General features: G+C 44.3%; 1 protein-coding gene across 1 annotated transcript in view; it reads right to left on the bottom strand.

Moving 5' to 3' along the window:
* notch3 (notch receptor 3) overlaps positions 1–24,783 on the bottom strand; it is a 155,751-nt gene that overhangs the window by 51,558 nt on the left and 79,410 nt on the right. The window contains exons 6-10 of the mRNA XM_078531399.1: positions 24,086–24,319; positions 23,250–23,405; positions 19,492–19,677; positions 9,345–9,458; positions 635–748 (exon numbers count right to left, since the gene is read on the bottom strand). Of these exons, the coding sequence (XP_078387525.1) occupies positions 635–748; positions 9,345–9,458; positions 19,492–19,677; positions 23,250–23,405; positions 24,086–24,319 (804 nt within the window). The remainder of the gene's footprint in view (positions 1–634; positions 749–9,344; positions 9,459–19,491; positions 19,678–23,249; positions 23,406–24,085; positions 24,320–24,783) is intronic.

Genomic DNA, 24,783 nt, shown 5'->3' with positions numbered 1-24,783 from the left:
CCCAAATTTCCTCTATTTTATTTTTGAGATTTGAGTAAAGGCAGCTCCAGCTCATGTGTGTATGCCAGTACATCCTTAAAGGTTTCATTCATGGAAATAATACCAGTGGGATAAAGTTCCAGCTACACAAATACTAAAGAAGTGGACTTTTCACTTCTCCACTGCTTGCACTCTGCTCTGTCAATCACGGTGCTGGGGTGTGTAATAGGGGTCAGGGTGTAGAGAGTAGAAACCACTGAGAAAAACATGCCCCATTTTGAGCCAAAAGATAAACTACAGATACTACAGTTTATCTGTATAAAATAGTTTCTGGTTGTTTTCCGCAGGATTTAAGGACAAGTTACTTTTACACTTGCTGCTCCCACCACTTAGTAAGAGCTTATTAGCAATTTTAGTTCATAGATAAGTAATTCCCCTGCCCTCTGACTCTTGCCAGCTACCTTTCCATAGCCATCAGCAAGTATAATCCACGTGATTAATTCTTCAGGTAACCCATGAGCACTGATAGGCTCCTCAGCTGTGAAGGCATCACAAGCAAAATCAAACCATGGATCAACTGAGCCATCGGGTGTGCAGTGTTTGGATGTACACTGTTTTAAGTGGCTGTGTCTGGGTGCAAGAAACTCAGACTTACCCTCTGCACATTTACATTCATATCCATTGGGCCTATCGACACACTTGGCTCCATTCTGGCAGGGAGTACTCGCGCACTCATCAATGTCAATCTGGCACATGAATCCAGTAAAGCCTAGGGAGGAGAAGGGAAGAAAGCCAGTTAGTGTTTCCTGCTGTCATAAGCGCGGCAGTCTTGAATTGGGGGGCCTCAGTAAGGGTCTCGTCCTGAAGTTCTCCAGTAATGAATTACAGACCTCATCCAGAGTAAAGATCAGGATGTGCCAATTTCTCCCCCTATTATCCACCTACGGGCTAATTCTGCACTGCCCACAACTTGCCAATTCATGTACTTTCAGTATGAAAGGCCTTGTTGACTGCATCAAGCCTGCTAAAATTTGCCCCGCAGGTTTGGGTCTCTGGTGAGGGAAGCAATTTTATGTCCTCACTCTAGCTCTGATCACTTGCAGGGGCTGCCTATCATTCACCCAATGGGCTCAGTCTTTCCTGGGGTACAAAAGGTCTCCTCCTGTGCCTCCCTCCACCTGTCTTTTCCTAGTGGGGAGAACAGGAGGAAAGAACGTGCAAGTATCCCAAACTTAAATCAAATAAATAAAACTTTTTTTTTTAAAAAGGGGGAGAATCTGAGAATGTTGCATTGTAGTTGCCAGACAGTGCATACCCATTGTACCATGACGTTAGTGAAATGGGGCACAATGCAAAACCCTCAGCTTTTTCTTTGGATTATTTTCAATGCAGCCACTTTGTGATTTAGCTGTGGTTCAATGGGTAGTGCTCTCACCTCTGACTCAAAGGTGGTGAGTTCAAGTCCCACTCCAAGGCATGAACACCAAATGTAGGCTAACTCTTCAGTGCAATGCTGTGGGAGGGCTGCACTGCCAGAGGTGCCATCTTTCAGATGAGAGGAAAAAAGATCCTACCACACTATTCAAAGAGCAGAGACGTTATCCCCAGCATCCTGGTCAATATTTATCCCTCAGTCAACACCATCAAAATAGATTACCTGGTCATTATCTCATCGCTGTTTGTTGGATCTTACTGTGCTCATATTTGGCTGCCACTTTTCCTACATTACAACAGTGACTGCACTTCAGAAATTGGCTGTGAAGCGCTTTGGTATGCGTTATGGTCGTGTAAGGCACTATATAAATGCGAAGCTTTTTTTTTCCTTTCACTCAATATTTTAGCCAAGTAAAGTGATTTTGTGACAAGTAACTTCAGCGTTGGATCAAGAGAGGAGCAAAAAATGAAATCGGAGTACTGGAGAAGCAAGTTATGTCATCCTACCAAGTGAATTTTTGTGCATGGTATTTGCTGTGCTATTTGTGATGAGATTTAGCACATAAAATCGTTAATGGCTAAAGGCAGCATAACTGTATATGACAAGACCTTACATAACAAACCACCGATTAAATACTATTTTTGATAGAATATGTACAGACAGTACATAATCCAGCATCGGTTTATAAAAAACCGGGCTGAAAATTGCAAAACATGTTAATAAAATTCCTTTATAACCAAGGCATTGAAGACATTTTGCCAAACTGCACAGTGAGTGTGGCACTGAGGGAGTGCTACATGGTCTCTCAGAGGGAACATTAAACTGTCAGTTCTGGTGGGCATGGAAGATCTCACTGCAATATCTGAAGAATGGCAGGAGATTTTCCTGGGGATCAGATGATATTCCTCCCTCTTCCAACACCCAAGAAAGGGTGTAAGTGCTCACCGACCCCGTTGCTATTTGTGGAATCTTGCTGTGTGTACAGCGATTACTAATTGTTTATACAACAATGCTTGCGCTACTGAGTAAATTATTGCATGTGAAATTGTGAAAGATGTGATTTGGTGCTATAGAAGTGTACGTCTTCCTTGGTTTTCCATCTACTATCACAAAATTGAAGTATATTGGCTTTCATCAACAGCACCTCACTAAGTGATCTATTGTCGTCCTATCACTTTAAGAGTCTCTATCACTGCTTTGAAAACTACAAAACCTCAAGAGTTTAAAATGTGCACTGTTTATGTTACAGGAAATATTAGTGAGGTGTACACAGATGAATGGCCTAATACAATCTGGGGATTCAGCTAGCTTAGACAGAAGAGGTGATGAGTTTTATTTCTCTTGATTAGCTTACAGCTTCACCCAGACCACCAGTTTGAGGGGTAAATCCCTCAAGTTTCTAGCAGTTAATCAGGAATTCACCTTTGCGAGAAAAGTTTCTTCTAGAGGCCAAGGTTGAGTGGATGACTGGAGGGTCGTTAGTCACAAGCTGGTCAAGAATGCCTTCCGGCAGGGTCAGGTAAGCACTGCCCCTGACAGAATCATGGAACCGGGCATGAGCTGGGCATGTTGCAAAGATATCAGGAACAGGGCAGGTGAAATAACTTGGGAAGGAGATGCAATACATGGGAAAATAGGGGGAAATATTTGCTGATGTAAATGTATCCCCTCACACAGATCACATCATCATAGCCTGGCTGTTTGACTGAAGAGAGTTTTTAAGAGATTTAAAAGTCCATGGCTGCTAAGTGGAATTGTCTAAATTCAGATCAGAAATTTATATTCCACAGCTCTCTAGAATCTCAACAAAAAACGTATTCAGAAACTTGGGAGCCCTCCGTCAATGTATTCCTGTGTCAGCTTATTGAGAAAGGAAAAGCACAGTGACAATTCAGAATATGAAAAGAGAGTGGGAGCACCAGGAGAACTGACTGAATCTGTCAGTTGTATTCTGAGGTGCTGCTCCTTCAAGCAGGGCCTTCAATGGCTGCATGTGAAACACAGTAAGCATATGAGGGGCCCCGTGTCTGCCCCAAATGTAAATTGGGCCTAAAAGAATTGAGCCTCCCTCTCATTAAGGGCAGCTACTTCTCAGGCGAGGGGAACCGAGGCCTTTGGAGAACAATTGGCACATTGTCCGCTTCCAGGAGATAACAGACATGGCCCCTCTTGTCAATCAACCACCAACGGAGAGCTTCTTCAAAGGACTGGCTGAGGTATACTGCACCCTGACCTCTGAATAACCTCCCTGCCACAAGAAAAGCTGGTGAGGCCTAAATTGCAGGCCTCTCTCCGGTTAAACACCTACCAGTCAGCACACAGGGAAGATATTTTGATGGTTTTTTTAAAAAAAACCAGAACGTATGGTTATGACTTAGTGTACAAATTTATTCTCATGCTTTTGATCACTAACTTTTTGGGCAAATTGTCAGCTAGGTCAGGCAATGTAACAACTTCCACACAAATCCTCCACAATCTCCAACACCCTAAACTGTTAACTCCTCGAGCCCTATTACAGCATTTTTCCACCACTAAAGAACACATAACAAATATTTGGCGTTTGCACTGGGTTCTTCTAATTGTCAACACTAACTTTAGTAAAGCTTCTCAATGCACTTCACGGGAGCGTTATCAAACAAATTTTGATATTGAGCTACATAAGGAGATATTACTACATGTGATCGAAAGCTTGGTCGAAGAGGTGGGTTTATCTTAAAAGGAGCAGACAGCGGTACAGAGATTTAGGAAGTGAATTCCAGAGCTTGGGGACCAGGCAGTTGAAAGTACAGTCACCAATGGTGGAGTGATGAAAATCAAGGATGCACAAGAGGCCAGAATTGGAGGAGCACAGAGATCTGGGAGGGTTGTAGGGCCAGAGGAGTTTACAGAGATAGGAGAGGGTGAGGCCATGGATGGATTTGAAAACAAGAATGTGAATTTTAAAATTGAGGTGTTGCCAGGCCGGGAGACAATGTAGGTTAGTGAGAACAGGGGTGACAGGTGAATTGGACTTTGTAAGAGTTAGGACGTGAGCAGCAGAGTTTTAGATGAGTTTTAGTTTACAAAAGGTGCTATGGTTCACAAGTTACTAGTCAGAGCAGGAAGTGATGACAACCAGTTTTGGTAAAGAGAGATTTGAGGTACTGCCTGCAAACATTAGCGCCAGCACTCCAATTTCAAAAAAAAGACAGGGTAGAATGGGGAAGGTTTTGAAAGGAACAGGAGATCTAAAAGGAAAGAAACGGGGAAGGAATGAATGGTTACAGTGGACATTTATTTTTTTTCTCTATAAGAAGAAAATAATTACAGTAACTACTTCATGTAGGCGTTTGTAATAGATAGACTGTGAAACACAGAAGAGGGGCAATATGCTGGCATTTTGATTCCAGGAGATAAATAGTCACAGGGTTCATGGAAAAAAGTAGAACCAGATTTAGCACTGATGATTACATGACTTGTGATAAATCTGATCATATCAGGGCCATATTTCCTCATTATCCAACGCATAGTGGGGTTGTATACATATTCTTTATATGACTGAATGATTTCAGGGGCAGAGAACACAGTAAGAATCTTTGCTTTGGTTCCTCAAATGCACTACCGAGGGAGTGCTGCACCATCAAAGATGCCATCTTTCGATGAGATGTTAAACAGGACAACGGTGGATGGAAAAGATGCCAGGGCACTATTTCAAAAAACAGCAGAGATGTTCTCTCTGAACCAGAGGGCACAGTTTTAAAGTGTTTTGCAAAAGAAGCAAATGCAGGGTGAGAAAAAACATTTTCACACAGCGAATAGTTAGGGTTTGGAATGTGCTGCCTGGAAGTGTGGTGGAGGCACATTCAATTGAGGCACTCAAGAGGGCATTGGATGATTATTTAAATAGAAACAATGTGCAGGGTTATGGGGAAAAGGCAGGAGATTGCTGGCTTAAAGAAAGCAAAGGTTTCTCCTGAACTAGTGCAAGGGGAAATAACAACGAAGTGAAGAAGACAGCTCCCAGTAGGCAAAAGCAATGTCTAACTGAACCATAGGAAACAATCAACTAGTTCAATTCCAGCTCTGTGCTGAATTCACTTACACCAGCACTATGCAACTAACCTTAGCACGCCTGTGCTAGAAAAGTGAAAACCAGCCAGGGTTTCAGCTCTGGTTGTTAGATAGTTGATGTCAGATTAGGATAATAATTGTTCAACAGTCACCATGCTCAGGTATGCCTCCACTCATCATCTACCATCAGATTATGCACTAGGGTATTGAACTGGCCATCATAAGGATCACTATCTCCTTGTTGTGTTCTATAGTGAGATTTTCATTGCTCTACCACTGGCAACCGGTTCTGCAGTTGCCACGGTCCTAGACTCTGGAATTCCCTCCCTAACCTCTGCCTCTCTAACCTTCTACAAAGCGCTACTTGAATCACATCTTTGACCAAATGTTTGATCACCTGTCCCAAAATATCCTTACGTGGCTTAGTGTCAAATTTTGTTTGTGCTTCTGTGAAGCACTTTGGGATGTTTGGGAGTTGGTGGCATAGTGGTATTGTCACTGGACTAGTATCCTAGAGACCCAGGGTAATGCTCTGGGAACCCAGGTTTGAATCCCACCATGGCAGATGGTGGAATTTAAATCCAATGAAAATCTGGATTTAAAAGTCTGATGGTGACCATGAAGCCATTGCCAATTGTTGCAAAAACCCATCTGGTTCACTAATGTCCTTTAAGGAATGAAATCTGCCGTCCTTAACCTGGTCTGGCCTACATGTGATTCCAGACTCACAGCAATGTGGTTGACTCTTAAATGCCCTCTGAACAAGGGCAATTAGGGATGGGCAATAAATGCTAGCCTAGCAGGCAATGCCTACAATGAACGAATAAAAAAAAATTAAAGATGCTATATAAATGCAAGATGCTGCTGCATAAAGAAGTCTGGCATATAATTTACAGAGACTATAAACTGACACTTCAGTAGTAATGAGGGAGTGGTATATTGCTGCAAGTGCTGTGCTTCAGATAATTCTTTAAACCAAATGGTCCTGTTTGCTTGTTCTGCCCAGTGTGAAAGATCCCATGGCACAATGTGGAAAAGGGCAGGGAATTCCTCCTCCATCCTGGCCAAAATTTCTCCCTCAACGAACACCAGATGGACTGGCCATTCATCTCATTGCTATTTGTGTGAACTTTGTGCGCCAAACGGCTATAGTGTTTGCTGAAAATATAATGGTCACCACACTTCAAATTTATTCATTGTTCGTGAAGTAATGAGATGTCTCTCACAGATGTAAATGAATATAAATGCAAATCTTCAACTATTTTCTTTTATAATGGCGCATTGGCATAAACTTCATAAACCCATAGTTAAAAAGAAAATTCTAGATCTTAAACGACATTAATTTAGTCAATCATTTACAGGGACAGTCTGCATGAGGGCCATAAATGAGAACCACTATGTACACTGCGACATAATGCAGTATCAAACCATCATTTACGTGAAATTCTCACCGCTTTTTTTGGACAGTCTAGGTTTAACTACATAATTGTAATCAGTGTCAAAAGCCCACTCCTCTAGATATCACTAAAACAGTAATGTCTAGGATTGGAAAACCACGGGGAGAGTTTGGGAGGCTTTTATTTTTTACACAGCGAGTTGTGTCTGGAATGCACTGCCTTGAAAAGGATGCTGGAAGCAGATTCAATATTAGCTTTCAAAAGGAATTGGATATATATTTGAAAAGATTGGATATCTCTTCATAGAGCCAGCACAAGCATGATGGGCCAAATGGCTCCTGTGCTGTATCGTTCTATATCCTATGGGCAGAATTTTGCTGTTGGCCAGCAGGGGACGGGGCCTGCTCGCCGATGCGTAAAATGACGTGGGATGACGTTAGGAGGAACCCCCGATGTCACCGTGCCCCATTTAAATTTTCAGGAAGGATGGGGGCACAGCCAAATCAGCTGTGCGCCCGCCGACCTGTCAATGGCCAATTGAGGCCATTGACAGGATCATTGAAACAATTAAAGGTTGGCGGGCAGGCCAGGAGCCCCGGCGGCAAATAGATAAAACATGAAACCTCATCCACCGGCGGGATGAGGTTTCATGTAGGGATTTAAACAGTTTAATAAAGTTTTAGTGTAATTTATGAACATGTCCCATCTCATGTGACATCTCATTGTCACATGGGGGGGACATGTTAAGGATTTTTTTTTTCTATTTGTAATGTTTTTAAAAGTGTCAGCGATCTCCCTGAGGCTGCACTTAGCCTCAGGGAGATGTGCGCTCTTTCGTGCGCATGTGCGAAAGAGCACACCCTCGCTTTTTGGGAATCCCGCCCCCCCCCCCCCCCCCGGCCCGCACATAGCGCTTCCCGCCGGATGTCACGCTGGGTGGGCCTTAATTCGCCCAACCACGTAAAATGGCGGCGGGGTCCGTTTCTCCGGCGGGGATCGGCTCCCCGCCCGCCCGGCAGAAAATTCTGCCCTATATTTTCTATCAAAAATAAGGCAGTATAAAGGGACATTTGGCACATCGCTCTCACTGCTTCCAACACACTGTATACGGCTTGCAGACTCTCCTTAGGTAAATGAGTGGCCACTAGTAAAATTCCAAGTTACTTAAAAAAAAATTCCTCCCAGCCTCTGAAAATTTCAACATTTCATTGCAACAAAGCAATCTAATGCTATTTGACAGCAACCAACTGCATTCCACAGATGATATTTCCATGGGCCCAGCAGGACTGCAACCATGGTAACCATACCTTGGATGAGAGACAAAATAGGTCACAATGTATATTGGTGCCACTATGACATTTCCCTATATTTAAATAAAAAGTAAAGCCATCCCTGGCCGTAGATCCCGAGACGTATTTCACTTGGTTTTGCTGCAATATTCTTTTGAACTCTTCTCAGCATGAAGGGAAAGTGGCGTGCTTTCTTTATCAATTAAAAACCATTACACCCTCTCAATTTCTTTTTTCCACTTCTCCTTTAGACACTGCGTCATCCTGGGATCAGGATGACTGCATGCCAGTCAGACTCGCAACAACAACAACTTGCACTTATATAGCACCTTTAACATAGTAAAACAAGTGGGCATTCTTCATGAATGGTGCCACGATGCAGGACTTTGTTACACGGGTAAGAATGGAGAAGCTGGGATTATGCTTAGAACAGAGAAGATTAAGAGGAGAGATTTTGACAGAGTAAATAAGGGGAAACTGTTTCCAGTGGCAGAACAGTCAGTTACTAGGGGACACAGATTTAAGGTAATTGGCAAAAGAACTAGAGGCAACATGAAGAATGTTTTTTAACATGGTGAATTGTTATGATCTGGGATGCACTGCCTGAAAGGGCGGTGGAAGCAAATTCAGTAGTGACTTTCAAAAGGTATTTGTCTAAATACACAAAAGGGAAAATGTGTGGGGCTATGGGGAAAGAGCAGGGAGTGGGAGTAATTGAACAGCTCTTTCAAAGAGCCAGCAGAGGCACGGTGTGCCAAATGGTTTTCCTCTGTATCATTCAATGAATGAAGCTGAACAATCTAATGAACTGTGGTGGGACGAAGATTACAACCGAACCTGATCTTATTCACCCAACCCCACACCTTGTTTCCCTGCAAGTGTCACTGGATAAAAAAATCAGTAGCTGGTCACTGCTGATTCCTCCCACTCCAAGGCTAACAAGCATCCTTGCTGTTCCTCCAGCTCAGGCGAGTTCATTATATCAAACCTGAAATCAATCATGTTTCAATTCCACATCTCCTCACTGACATACTGAAGGAGTTTGGGCATGTTTTCCCACAAATCCTTTCAAAATTAGAGCTCACAACGTGGTACCCGAATATTTGCCTGTACTTTTCTGGACCATCTCACCAGAGTATCCCGACAATGGTGAATGTTCGGAGAGACCCGAGTTCATGTAAGGTTGCTTCTTACCAGAGGGGCACTTGCAGATGAAGCCATTGACGATATCCATGCACACACCATTGTTCACACAGGGATTGCTCTCGCACTCGTTAATATCGGTCTCACAATAAGTCCCCTTGAATCCTGGAGGTTATAACACAGCAAGATGTAAAACAAACATATATACGTTTATATGTACATATGCATAAACATAAGCAGTAATAGAGCATTTTACTATAATTGAAGTAGGAGAGAGTTTAAACAGTTCAATGCTGAACAGTTCCAGACTGGATTCCAAAATGCTCGACCAGCGAAGGGATTGGTATGAGCTGCCATTTACACCTGCGCTGGACCCACATTTCGTTTAATTTTTGTCCCATTACCCCCCACTTTGGTCTTGCACCATCATTCTTTGTCCATTAACACCGTGTCTCCTGCCAGCTCAGCACAATATGGCCACGCAAGATGGCCACCGATACCTCTCTGTGCATGGGCACTGGCCTGCACAGGCACAGAAATCCAATGACATCACCACTGCAGCCTGGAACTCAGAGTAGGAGATGGGGGAAGAATGAGAAGAGGCAATATAGTCTAACACTCACAGCAATCCTCAATCTACTTAAATTACCAGGATGGTGAGACAGAGTTTAGAAACACTGACCAACATGACTGCAGTAAAATATCCCACAAGGAAAAGATTTTAGTTTCCAAAATCCATCAGTGTCAGTCCAGGATAGAAATTCACTCCTCCTGCTTCCAGGGCCAGTGATGGCCATGTAGGAGCCCTGCTGCACATTGCCCCCTATAAAGATGGCGGCCGTTAACCTGGGCCTACTATCAACTTACAACTGCACAGTGTTGGCAGCAAACACTTCCATCAATTAAACACTCCTGTCCTCCACTCTATCACAGAACATCAATCCTTTGTCCTTTCCTCCCCTATTTCCCCCATACCATTTTACTTCTTTCCTGACCTACATTTTCATTGACTGCAAAGCAGAAGAGATATAAAACAGACTCCTGAATCGCTATCACCCATTTTATACCATCCCACAAAGTAAATGTCTACCTCAATAGTTCTTATCGATCAACTGAAACAAATAGTGCAGGAAATCACTAGGGTTAAAGGAGTCAGGATTGTGAATAACATCATACTTGGTTTCAGAGACTGGCTATAGGAGAACAGGAAGATGAGGGTGGTAAGGAATTTCACAGCTTTATGATCCCAGAAGCGAATGAGATAGATAATAACATACACAGGTGGAAATGGAGTGAGTCCCTGGAAAAGACCATGTTGTAAGCCAAAGTTGAAACAGTTCTGTGTCCAGAAGATCTGAATGACATATTGATCATGGGCAGACAATTGGGAGTCCAGGCCAAGTGCAGTTTTAAATAAAATAAGGATTAGAAGCAGGGGGATAATTTTGATTAAGCATGCAGATGTGATTCAGTCTCCATTTTGAAGTCATCCATCTTGTTCTATTTTTACAATGGCAGCATAAATTCCTGTCTCCAGATTTATAATAGAAATTGCTTATGTAAACTTGTACCAGTGTAATCACACCCTCCCGCCAATAGTGGGACTGCAATGCCTCTAATGGCAGCTAGGTGCAATTACAGTGTGACAAGCTTACATAGGAGCTTCTATTATAAATTTGAATATGCAATTTTACAATGGACGAAGTTGATAGAAGGTGCAACAGATGCAAGTTTCCAATATATCATAGCTACATAGGTACAGACATGTACATACATATATAAGCTACTTTGTAATACATAACTGATGCATGCCAGGATTTATCCTATTGCCTATCAACAATACACATTTAAGAAAGTTCACAAAGTATTTTGCAGAATAAAAAGTCTTGTTTATATTGAACATGGTTTCAGTTTATGAACAGAGTAGGAGAGTTCAAAGGCTTGAGCCTAACAGTTACACTAACTGGATTAACACAAGCCCATTTAAGAAATTAGTATTAGCTGCGTGAGCAGTGATTAGAGAGAGCAAAACCAAGCACTAAGATGACAGCAATCCTTCTTATTAATCAAACCACCAAGGAGGCTCACACACAAAGAGGGTGGGGAAACTGAGGTTGCTCCAGCACTTAGCAATTTTGTGACATGCTCACTGGAATACTAAATAATTCTAATCATTGGAGGGATTTTGCCCTGACAATTCTGATTGGCTGGAATACAGAGGTGAGGTCACAGTATGTGGGCAGCTTCCTAAAAACACCAACATATCACTGAAGTATAGAAGGCAACCTTCTGTTGGTCTACAAGCACATCAGAGTCATCATTTTAGCTGTAATAGTCCTTACACTTCCTGGGTGTGGGATGGATTCAGGTCAATTCTGATATTGTCCACTTTCTACTTGATTGCCACAGGGGATGATCTGCTCCAGTCACAACATCAGAAATTCAGAAAGAACATATCTGCATATATGCATAACCAAGATGTTCTAGCCTCAGTGGTTGGGAAACTATTGGAAGCAATTCTGAGGGACAGAATTAATCTACACTTGGAGATGCAGGGATTAATCAAGAACGGTCAGCATGGCTTTGTTAAGGGGAGGTCATGTCTGACCAATTTGATTGAATTTTTTTGAAGAGGTGACCAGGTGTGTAGATGAGGGCAATGCATTTGATGTAGTCTACTTGGACTTCAGCAAGGCTTTTGATAAGGTCCCGCATGGGAGACTGATAACGAAGCTAAGAGCCCATGGAATCCAAGGCAATTTGGCAAATTGGATCCAGAATTGGCTGAGTGGCAGGAAGCAGAGGGTGATGGTCGAGGGGTGTTTTTGTGACTGGATGCCTGTGTCCAGTGGGGTTCCACAGGGATCGGTGTTGGGTCCCTTGCTGTTTGAGGTATATATAAACGATTTAGACTTGAATGTAGGAGGGTTGATCAGTAAGTTCGCAGATGACACGATAATTGGTGGGGTGGTAAATTGTGAGGAGGAGAGTCTTAGATTAGATAGGCTGATCAGTGGCAAATGGAATTTAATCCGGATAAGTGTGAGATGATGCACTTGGGCAGGACAAACAAGGCACGGGCATACACGATGAATGGTAGGACCCTGGGAAGTACCGAGGATCAGAGGGACCTTGGTGTGCATGTCCACCGGTCCCTTAAGGTAGCGGGACAGGTAGATAAGGTGGTCAAGGCGGCATATGGGATACTTGCCTTTATTAGCCGTGTCATAGAATATAAGAGCAGGGAGGTTATGCTGGAACTGTATAAAACGTTGGTTAGGCCACAGCTAGAGTGTTGCGTGCAGTTCTGGAATCCACATTATAGGAAGGATGTGATTGCACTAGAGAGAGTGCAGAGGAGATTTACCAGGATGATGCCTGGGCTGGAGAGTTTTAGTTATGAGGAGAGATTGGATAAACTGGGGTCATTTTCCCTGGAGAAGAGGAGATTGAGGGGGGACATGATTGAGGTGTATAAAATTATGAGGGGCATAGATAGGGTAGACAGGAAGGAACTTTTCCCCTTGGTGGAAGGATCAATAACCAGGAGGCATAGATTTAAGTTAAGCGGCAGGAGGTTTAGAGGGGATGTGAGGAAGAATTTTTTCACCCAGAGGGTGGTGGGAATCTGGAACTCACTGCCTGAAAGGGTGGTAGAGGCAGAAACCCTCATAACATTTAAGAAGTATTTGGATAAGCACTTGCAATTCCATGGCATACAAGGCTATGGGCCTAGTGCTGGAAATTGGGATTAGAATAGCTAGGTACTTGTTTGACCGGCACAGACTCGTTGGGCCGAAGGGCCTTCTTCTGTGCTGTAGACCTCTATGACTATAAGAGAGAGTCTAACTCCTACCACTGCACCTCATTTCCCCTCCTGTCTCAAATGAACACAGGTCGGTTGATGATAGTTTTGCTTTGTGAATCATTTGCTGCTTGTTTTTAATCTTGAAACCCAAGGGAGGGGTCAAGGGTCAGATGTCAGGACACTGCCAAAGTTCAAAAGTATGGAGAGGCGATGGAGTAAATGAAAGCTTGCAGGTTCTACAGAGTGAAGGCCGAAGTAGGCAAGGAAACTAATCAACACTTTATCAGGTAGTTGAAATTAATGAATTGGAATAGCCGATGGTGCTATGAGTTTTAATTTGAGGCATTGAAGATGTGTAAAGGAATTCAGTGAATAAATAGAGAGGAATTATTTCCTCAGATGGCAGTGGGGTCCTTGAACCAGGAGGCATAACATTAAAATTAGAGTTAGGCTGTTTAGGTTGTTGATGACAGGAAGCACTTCTTCACATAAATGACAGTAGAAACCTGAACGCTCTTTCACAAGAAGCTGAGAGGCTGGGGGATCCACTGGAAATTTCAAAGTTGATATCTTTTCATTAGGCAAGCACATTCATGTTCCTTGTTTCACACACAGTGAGACTGAGGTAGGAGTAAGTGCATGGAGGGCCACAACAATTTCATTTATCAGTGTCTTTAAAGTTAAAAAAATCCAGGGCATTTTGCAAAAGAACAATAAAAAGCAACAAAGCAGAGGGAGGTACGACTGCAGAGCAGGACAGATTTGGAGGACTGAACGGTACCATGAGGGTTGGGAAGGTGAATGTGACTAGAGAAGGTTGCAGGGATAGGATAGTGAGAAACCACTGTGTGACTTGAATACAGGGCTAGAGATTTAAAATTCACTGCCCCAGCAGGCAGGGAAATAGTATAGATCACTGAAGATAAGCGATTGAGCAGAGATAGGTTACAGGTAGCTGAATTTTGGACAAGCTGAAGCTTATGGAGAATGGCTGATGGGAGTTCATCAAGAAAGATAATGGGAGAAAATGTCTTTTGGGGACAGAAAGGTGAATATGATTTCAACAGCCAAGAGAGTGAGGTATTGATGGAAACAAATGATACAGAGATGGAGTAAGCAGTCTTGGTGATGAATGGGATTATGAATTTGAAATAGAATTCTTGCAGTATATTAAAAAAACACAGGCATCTTGGACAATTCAGAATGAAGAATGAAAGCAATATGGTTGCTCCCTGGACACTGGGTGCAGATTCACATTCCTGTTGTCAGAAGCTACCCAAACACATATGGAATGGTGTTCTTTCCTTTGCTATAAAGACTAGAACATGGAGCACCAATTGTCACACAGACCTCATAACATCTTACACTAGGGGAAAGCAAGACAGCAATAAAGGCCTTTTCCAGTTGGTGTCTCTTTGTATAACACAAGTACTTCTGTTAGCAATTGGAACTGCAGGGAGCATTGGGAAAATGGGGGCCAGGGGAGCAAGGTGCGGCGGGCGGGCTGTGTTGGAAGTACGGGGGGTGGGGCGCCAGCGAGAAACGTGTTTGGGGGGGGTGCCAGCGGGTGCCGTGTTTAGGGGGTGGGGCTAGCGGGGGCCATGTTTGGGGGAGGGGGCGCCAGCGGGAGCCATGTTAGGGAAGCGCCAGTGGGAGCAGTATTGGGGGGCACCAGTGGGAGCTGTGTTTCGGGGGGGGGGGGGCGCCAGTGGGAGCCGTGCTGGGTGGAGGGTAAGCCAGTGGGAGCCGCGTTGGGTGGAGGGTAAGCCAGTGGGAGCCGCGTTGGGTGGAGGGTACGCCAGTGGGAGCCGCGTTGGGTTGAGGGGGCGCCAGCGGGAGCAGCGTTGGGAGGAGGGTGAGCCAGTGGGAGCTGCAGTGGGAAGTGTAACGCTACGCTGGAGAAGGGCATACTTCTGAAAAGACGATTGACCATGCTCTCACTAAGCTGTGCGAGTGGCAGTTGCAGAGCAGCCTGGAAGGCAACACGCAGGCCTTGTTCCATGACAAATACAGTGCATATATGGCCAAATGGGGGCACGCAAAACATTTCAAGGGAACACACATTCTAAGAGCTGGCTGCGCAGATTTTAATTTTCAAGGGAACATTGAAAGCTAAGTGTAGGCTGGAATTTTCTTGACCATCCGGGGAATAGATGAACCAGTGGTTAAGCCCGCATTATTGATCACACAGTGCTCAAGTGGTACTGCAGCCAAAATACATCTGAACAAATCTGTGCTGTAGCCTGTTAAAACCTTGTTAGCAAAGAGAAATGTTTTCAGAAAGTCCGCAGAAAAACAAACTTCTGTTTCAGCTCTAGGAACTCAACTTGGGTAAGCAGAAAGCGTGCATGTCTGCTTCCTTCAGTCTGTCTCTCTCTTTTGCAATGACTGTGATTCAAATAAGAAGGCTAGTTGTCAAAGCTGAGTAAATGGAGTGAGGGGCCGACCCTTGGGGCTCGTGGGCCTGTGAGGGGTGTTTCGGGGGAGTGGGGGGTTTGAAAGGGGTGTGGTCCTCTTTCATGCCTGGAGATGCATTCACTAGCTTTGGCCAGCTTTGTTGGCAGACAGGCCAGCACGACTGGCAATGAAAGCCATACAACAGTGAGGTTCAAAGAGAAAACTATGCAAAGAAGGATGAGGGTCCTTTCTCTTTTTTCTACCACAGGAGTGCAATTTGAGTGTAAGTGCCTTTGTTGCTCCCCATATCCCTGTCTGGCGTGACAGTAATGTAGTATGTGAGTGGCAGGCCACTTGAAAGCATTGGCACCATACAGTACACTCGTCTCTGCACAATGGACTATTTACACAGTAACGTAAAACAGAATCCAAAAGATGGGATTAATTGGAGGTTCATTAAAATAGAATACATCGCATAATTAACCTTTCCCGAGCCCTGCTCACGGGATATAGACCTTTTCATCTTTTTTGCCAATGACCAAACAGCCATATTTGGTGTGAAATGGCGGGGGCAGGGGCAGGGGGAGGTGGTGTCTGTCTAAAACTGAAGAAATGTTCCTGCTGTAAACTACAGTGTAGGCATTTTACCCTACCAGATTAGGGCCAACAAATTTGAGTTTCCAAATGTTCAATCCCCATCTATTATTGCCTGAAGCTGCGCAGAGGATGTTCTACATGACCCTCATTTTTATCCCTTCATTTCCCCTATTTTAAAACAATCTATTTTCAGCACAACTGACCATGTAGCTGTATAGACTGCTCTACCATTAACTAGCGAGGTGACTGAGCATCAGGGAGGAACCATGATTCACAAATTTCATAATTATTTGAACCAATCTTTTCCTACGATAAATGTTAAAATACTTCAACACTGGGAGGAATAGAGTATCTGCATCTTCAGAAACTATACCAAGCATTCTATAGATATCACTGCTGTTTCTCCATGCTCCTGTCAATAAACTCGCAATATTGCTCATTGCCATTGAGCCCCTTGCTCTCAAGATCAACTTTTTAAAAAAATTCATTTACGGGATGTGGGTATCGCTGGCTAGGCCAGCATTTATTGCCCATTCCTCATTGCCCTTGAGAAGGTGGTAGTGAGCTGCCTTTTTGAACCACTGCAGCTCCTGTGGTGTAGGTGTACCCACTGTGCTGTTAGGGAGGGAGTTCCAAGATTTTGACCCAGTGATCGTGAAGGAATGGTGATATATTTCCAAGTCAGGATGGTGATTAGCTTGGAGGGGAACTTCCATTTGGTGGTGTTCACATGTGTCTGCTGCCCTTGTCCTCCTAGATGGTAATGGTCATGGGCTTTGAAGGTGCTGCCTAAGGAGCCTTGGTGAGTTTCTGCAGTGCATCTTGTAGATGGCACACACTGCAGCCATTGTTCGTTGGTGGAGGGAGCGAATGTTTGTGGAAGGGGTGTCAATCAAGTAGGCTGCTTTGTCCCGGATGGTGTCAAGTTTCGCACTCATCCAGTCAAGTGGAGAGTATTCCATCACACCCCTGACTTGTGCCTTGTAGGTGGTGGACAGGCTTTGGGGGGGATCAGGAGGTGAGTTACTCGCTGCAGGATTCCTAGCCTCTGACCTGTTCTTGTAGCCACAGTATTTATGTGGCTAGTCCAGTTCAGTTTCTGGTCAACAGTGACCCCCCCAGGATGTTGATATAAAACCTGACATTAAAAAAGTCACAAATGAATACAAGCAAATCATAACCCCCAGACAGGGTTACACTTTGAAGGAACACTGGGAGGGATTTCTCAGCTTATTTACAAACAACATGCAGTTCCTGCATCAACATCTGCCATGATAAATTCCAGTCTCCTCCTTTATAGTGGAGATTGCCCATGTAAACTGGTCATGTTGTAATTACACCCTGGTGCCACTGGGGGCACTGTAGTACCTCAGTTTTGCATCAACCGGTCCCCAAGCCCGTAGTGCAGAGAAGCTCTTATCATGCAACAATACTTGGCTTCTCAATCTGTTGTAAAGTTTGATTTAACTGCGCTGAAAGTGATGTGAATGTACAAGTAGACATCACCGGAGGACAGAATCAAAATTAACTGCAATGCCCCAACCCCTCCAGGCCCATTGACATTCACTGACTCAAGCTTGCACTTTTACAAATAAAAAGCTATATGAAGAGGGTAAACTCAGAGACCACCAAGGATGATTTGCAGGGAGCTGGCAGCTCTCTTATTTTCTGCCCTCCGTTCTATGTCGCTTTTCCCCGTGTCCCTGCATTTATCTAACGCCTGAGCTGCACAGTATCCTGTTACAGTGTTGCATCAGAACAGCTGCATCTGTAAAGGAAGCAGGGGATGTACTTTTGCAGGAGGCTCCTTGTTTGTATAGCACAAGGGGTACCTGTTGATGTACACTTCCCTCCCCTAACCATTTACTGCTGGAAATACAAAGCCTCTCTGCTCCAGACCATATCGTTAAAAGGCGAGCAATTTATTTTTTATTATTAAAAACTTTCCCCAGGGAAAAATTTAAACTCCACCAAACTCTCAAGGGTTGAAATTAATGATGGAGGGAATATTCAAGCTCCCAATATGTGGTGTGCAGGCAAACAAAGAGGATTTCCTCAGTGAAAGGGTGCAGACCCAGCACTCCTGTACTCTGCTCTGTATTAAAATTCCAAGCACACACCCAGTGTCTCGTTCTCACCTCCTCATCGACTCCCAGCAGCTTCGAGGTCTGAAACTAATCTCGAGGTGTTTTTTTTTTCCATAGCGCATCCTTAAAGCGACACTACTGCACTAGCTCCCTGCACCAACACAACAGCTTCAAACTGTTACCATTTGTGTGATTTTCCTTTTATTTTTTGTCTAGCTGTCTATGTGGCCTTTCTCAAATGTAAATCTCCATTGAAGCTCACAGTCTGAAGATAATGACTCCCTCCGAGTGTTAGGCAGCAAGGAGAGGAAAAATAATCTATATTGTCTTTTTTCCCTTGCACTCCCACCCATGCTCAATTTTTCCACTCCCAAGATCAAGGACCAGCTGAGGGCCATATGGTCCATCGTGCCCATGACAGCTCCCTGAAGGAGTTATAGAAACTGAACTTCAGCAGGTCCTGTAGCTGTGGATCTTGATCCGATCCTCACGCCCGACATCCGCAAGCTTTTCAACAAAGCCAAAATGAGTCGGGATAACCAGCCTCGCTGACTCTGTGTTCTCTCTAGACTGGTGACACCAAGGCACAGCAGTGGCACAACTTCCACCCCACTGACTAAACTCAACACAAGACCAGAAGTCAAGCTCGGTCACCCTCTGAAGGGTGGAGTTTGCCAGGGAACCTCCAGCCAAGTGCATTTTCCAGAAACAGCAGGGGTGAAATTGGACAGGGGCAGTGACACAAAGCAGTGGTACCTCATCAATAGGTAGCAATAGAACTGAATATTAAGTATTTCCTATACAACTGGCACAAAATGCGATTCCACCTGTTTTGCATCCCAAGTTGATATCCAATTTTCCAATTACTCCATTTTGCTCATCATTCTTTCTCACTCTGTTCTGACTGAGCTGAACGAAGGTACTTAATAAGCACCTTTCCAAGGAACATCTTAAATTAATTAGTTTGAGGTGTCAGCTGTGGCTCAGTTCATAGCACCCTCGCCTTTGAATCAGAGGGTTGTGGGTTCATGTCCCACTCCCGGAAACCAAGAACTGTGATTGTACTCGAAAGAAGTTGCAATCTGTGACTGTTGATAACTCGAAAGAGTTTACATTAATTAGTTTGAGGTGTCAGCTGTGGCTCAGTTCATAGCACCCTCGCCTTTGAATCAGAGGGTTGTGGGTTCATGTCCCACTCCCGGAAACCAAGAACTGTGATTGTACTCGATAGAGTTGCAATCTGTGACTGTTGATAACTCGAAAGAATTAAATTAATTAGTAGCAACTATTCCTGCATAGGACTCCTTACCCGGCATACAGATGCATGTGAATTCTCCAATTCGGTCCAGGCAGGTAGCGTCATTCTGACAGGGCATGGATAAGCACTCATTGATGTCAGTCTCACAGCGAGGGCCTGTGTATCCATTTCCACACTGGCACTGAAAAGAGCCATCGGTATTCACACATTTTCCAAAGTGCTCACATGGATTGGCACCTTCAAACAACAAAAGAGATAAACGGGTGAAGTTCGCAGTGGTCATGACACTTCTGAGCTGTGCTGAAGTAGCAAGGCTTCCAGGCAAGTACTGTTTAAACTCACATATAAGTCAACCCAAATACAAGGAAGGGAACTCTAAATTAGGGGAGGAGACTGAAGACATGGTCAAGGAGGTCGGTTTCCAGGGTGGGGAGAAACAGCAAGGCAAAGATGATTTATATAGCACTTTTCACAGCCACTGGACGTCTCAAAGCGCTTACAGCCAATGAAGTACTTTTTAAGAAAATTTGAGTTTTGAAAAAAGACTGGGTAGTTCAGGGTTGCTTTCTTTGGAATGGAGGCATGATTAAAAAGTGTATAAAATGGTGAGGGGTCTGGACAGAGTGAATAGGGTGACACTATTCCTCTTGGTTGGGGGTCCCATACCCTAACTCCATGCAACCTGGTTAAGAGTTAGGAGATTTAGAGAGGAAATTAGGGGAGACCTTTTTACCCAGAGGGTGGTGAGGATCTGGAACTCACTGCCTGAAAGGGTGGTAGAGGCAGAAACCTTCATAGCATATAAAAAGTACTTAGATATGCAATCAAAGTGCTGTAACCTACAAGGTTACAGATCTAGAGCCAAAAAGTGGGATTAGGCTGAATAGCTACTTGTCAGCCAGTGCAGACACGATGGACCAAATGGGCTCCTTCCAAACTGTAAATTCCTATGATTCTATGAGGTGTAGTCACTGTTGTAATGTAGGAAGCGTGACAGCCAATTTGCGCACACCAAGATCCCAGAAACAGCATGTGATAATAGCCAGATCCTCTGTTTTTGCAATATTGATTGAGTGATAAATATTGGCCAGGACACCAGGGATAACTCCCTTGCTCATCTTTGAAGTAGTACCATTGGACCCCTTATGTCCACCCATGAGGGGAGACAGGGCCTGGGTTTAAACATCTCATGTGAAAGAGCTATTAATATTCCAAGCACATATCCAGAGTCTTGTTCTCACCTCATCATCGGCTCCCAGCAGTTTTGAGGTCTGAAACTAATCTCAAGGTGTTTTTTTCTATACACATCTTGAAAGCGACACTGCTCCACTAGCTGCGCACACCATCACAACAGCTTCAAACTGTTACCGTTTGTATGATTTTCCCTTTTTTTGTCTAGCTGTCTATGTGGACCTTTCTCAAATGTAAATCTCCATTGAAGCTCAGTCTGAAGATAATGACTCCCTCCGAGTGTTGGGCAGCAAGAAGCAAAAAAGAAATTTACAGTCTTTTCTTTCTTCCCTCCCTCCCCCCCCGCTCCACCCACCCCACCCCACCCCCCACCCCACCCCCCAGTTGCTCACTTTCCCCTCTCCTGAGAGCAGAGACAGCACCTCCGACAGTGCAGCCCTCCCCCAGTACTGCACTGGAGTGTAGCCTTGACTTTTGTGCTCAGATCCTTGCCTGGAGTGTGCCTTGTAGGAACTCGAAGGGTTTCATAGGGCATAGAAATGTTCAGGATCAGGAAAAACCATGATTAGGCCATTCAGCCCTCAAGCTTGTTCCACCATTCAATTAGATTATGGGGCTGACTGGTATCTTAGCTCCATCTACCCACCTTGGTTCATTAACCATTAATAGATTTCTGTTGGAAAATGTATCAGTATTGACATTTTCAATTGACCTTCAGCCTCAACAGTTTTGGGGGAAAAGAGAGTTCCAGGTTTCCGCTACACTTTGTGTAAAGAAATGCTTTCTAAATGGCCTAGCTGTAATTTAAGGTAATGCAACCTTGTTCTGAAGTCCTAAACCAGAGGACATTGCATAGAGAGAAACTAACTTCAGTCTTCTTAAGCACTTGAATTACATTACCTTAACTGACTGTACTCAAGGGAGTACAAGCCTAGCCCATGCAAACATTTAATTTAGCACCAATGCAGTCCAACTTTCCAACTTCTGAAGTGCAAGAAAGTGACAGCTGATGACGCCATGGAGTGAGGAGGTGGAAGTGCGAGTGGCTCAGTTGGTAGTACTCCCACCTTTCGGCTGGAACGCCTCCCTGCCCCTGGATTCAAGACCAGGACTTGTGTGCCAGGGGAGTAGCATTCACGTGGATTGAATTTTCACAACAGGCCTGAGTCAAATATGCATAGGTTGGGTGCTGCACCACAAGACCAGAGAAGGCTGAAGCAGTCAGGTGACAGAACCAAGGAGAGATTTGAAGGCGAGGACAAGGATTTTAAAGGTTGACCTGTTGGGGTCAACGAGGACTGTGCTGATGGGGGCAGGGGTGGATGTTGTGTGGGGCATTGACATTTGGATGTGTTGGAGTTTGTTCAGGTGAATGTCAGGAGAAGATCAGCTATTTTAAAATCACCAATCTGCTGAAGGTAATATTTTCTGGTATGAAATGGGAGGGTATTTTGAAAAGATACCATTTCTGGACTTCCCTTCAATTTTAACCTGCTGTATTGACGGGGCAAATGTTTAAGTGGGTGCATCAGCAGATCCATTCCCTCAGGGAACAACCTCACATGTTATATTCAAGAAAGGCAGATGAAGTAAAATGTGGAAAACGTGATGTTGTTCACTTTGGCAGGTAAATAAAAAAAGCAGAGTGTTACTTAAATGGAGAACGACTGCAAAATTCCAAGGTGCAGAGGGATCTGGGTGTTCTTGTTCATGAGTCACAAAAAGTTAGTATGCAGGTACAGCAAGTAATTAACACAGCTAATGGAATGCTATCCTTTATTATGAGGGGAATTGAACATAAAAGTAAGGATGTTATGCTTCAGTTATACAGGGCATTGGTGAGACCACCTCAAATATTTTGCGCAATTTTGCTCTCCTTATTTAAGGGAGGATGTAAATGCATTGGATGCGGTTCAGAGGAGGTTTACTGGATTGACACCTGGAATGAGCGGGTTGTCTTATGAGGAAAAGTTAGACAGACTGGGCTGGTTTCCACTGGAGCTTAGAAGAGTGAAGGGTGACTTGATTGAAGTATAAAAGATCCTGAATGGTCTTGACAAAGTGAACATGGAAAGGATCTTTCCTCTTGTGGGTGAGTCCGGAACTAGGGGGCACTGTTTTAAAATTAGGGGTCATCCTTATAGGACACAGATGAGCTGAAATTTTTTCTCTCAGAGGGTCGTATGACTTTGGAACTCTCTGCCTCAGAAGGCGGTGTAAGCGGGGATCATTGAATATTTTTAAGGCAGAGGTAGATAGATTCTTGTTAGGCAAGGGAATCAAAGGTTATCGTGGGTAGATGGGAATGTGGAATTCGAAACACAAACAAATCAGCCATGATCTCATTGAATGGTGGAGCAGGCTTGAGGGGCTAAATGGCCTTCTTCTGCTCCTATTTCGTATGTTTGTATGTAAAGCCAGTTGGTGAAGGATAAAACTGGAGCCAATCTTTACTCAGCCTAACATTTATTTACAGAGTGAAAGATTACAAGCATACACCTCCTAACTCAACCACACCCCAGTGAGCATCTCTTTATATCTGCTCAGGTGAAACCCCAATTAATGCCCTCCACCTGCATATGATTAAACATAATTGATAAACAATTAACACCACATACCTATCGAGCATTCATCAACATCCTGATTACAGGCTGGTCCTGTGAATCCCGAGGGGCACGTGCAGATGGCTTGTCCAGTTACTGGGTTGGTATCACAGATAGCCCCCTCATGACATGGGTTGCTGACACAGGCATCATCAAGGTGGCATAGTAGGCCTGCAAGTTGATAACAGAGCAGTTAAGAGTGCCAGGGAGGACCCAGTTGCCTTGTGAGCAGTTACCAGCTGCTACATATAATCAGAGCAGTCAAGAGTGAGACATCAAGAGCAATGCCAAAACCAAAGGAGTTACTCTGCCTGATTGTCTGCAGCAATATTCAAAACTGTCAATAGCAACTTGAGTTACATGTCTATGTTCTTCCCACGTCTCCATCCATATAGACTCAAATTGGGGTATGGTTTTACAGACACTGAGTGCCCTTAAGTGCCTTACAAAAAAGGCCCATTCTTCAGATGAGAGTCAATGAATAGCAACAGGCTATGCACGCACTGGGGCATCTTTAGCACCTAGAAGGACAAGCAGCAGGTACATGGAAACACCAGTGCCTCCCAAATCCCCTCCATGGGGCACACCACCCTGACTTGGATACATACCACCATTCTTTCATCGTTGCTGTGTCAAAATCCTAGAACCAGCCACTGAACAACACCGTGGTGGTCCCTACACCTAATGACCTCCAGAGGTCCAAGAAGCAGCCAGTGCCATCTTTTCGTGGGGCCAATAGGGATGAACAGTGAATGCCAGCCTTATTAGCAATGCCCATACCCCAAGAATAGCTAAAAGAAACAGGTATGTGTTGAGGGTGCTCACGGTCAAATGCCAGTCTAAATGGTTACCTGTCTTTCCAATGCGACATTCGCAGAAGAAGGATGCCACCCGGTCATGGCACGTGGCTCCATTGAAGCACACCGCAGTGGCACAGTCGTCGATGTTCTCACTGCAGTCGTCACCTGTCCAGCCGTTGACACACACGCAGGTGTGGCCGCCCGGAATGTTGAAGCAAGTTCCTCCATTATGGCAAGCGTTAGGCTGCAGGTGACACTCGTCTACATCCTCTGTGCAAAATTGACCTGGAAGGGACATGATTCACAAAGGGTTAGAGGTCACAGAGGCAATAGGCTTTCCTGCATTTGTACTTCTCAAATGACAAGTCAGGTTTTGAGATTATTCCAAGTAAAAAACAAATAGATGGGAGTTGCAGAAAGCTAGCACAATACCTTTACCTCTGGGATTTGTCTCAATCTAGTCCAGTGATAGCCGAGGGCCCGTTAGTTAACAACCAAGTCATTGCATAGAATGACATTGTATCTGAAGCACAGAAAGAGTCCATTCGGCCCAATCGGTCCGTCCCAGTGTTTAAGCTCCACACAAGCCTCCTTCCTAACCCATTTCATCTATCACCATATCTTTCTACTCTTTTCTCCCTCATGTGTTTATCTAGCTTCCTCTTAAATGCATCCCTGCTATTCACCTCAATTAATCCTGAGGCAGCGAGTTCCACATTCTCGCCACTCTCTGGGTAAAGACGTTTTTC

This window comes from Cetorhinus maximus, chromosome 28, assembly GCF_964194155.1.
Source record: "Cetorhinus maximus chromosome 28, sCetMax3.hap1.1, whole genome shotgun sequence".
In the NCBI taxonomy this organism is placed as follows: Eukaryota; Metazoa; Chordata; class Chondrichthyes; order Lamniformes; family Cetorhinidae; genus Cetorhinus; species Cetorhinus maximus.
This window is presented reverse-complemented; position numbering and strand designations above follow the sequence as displayed.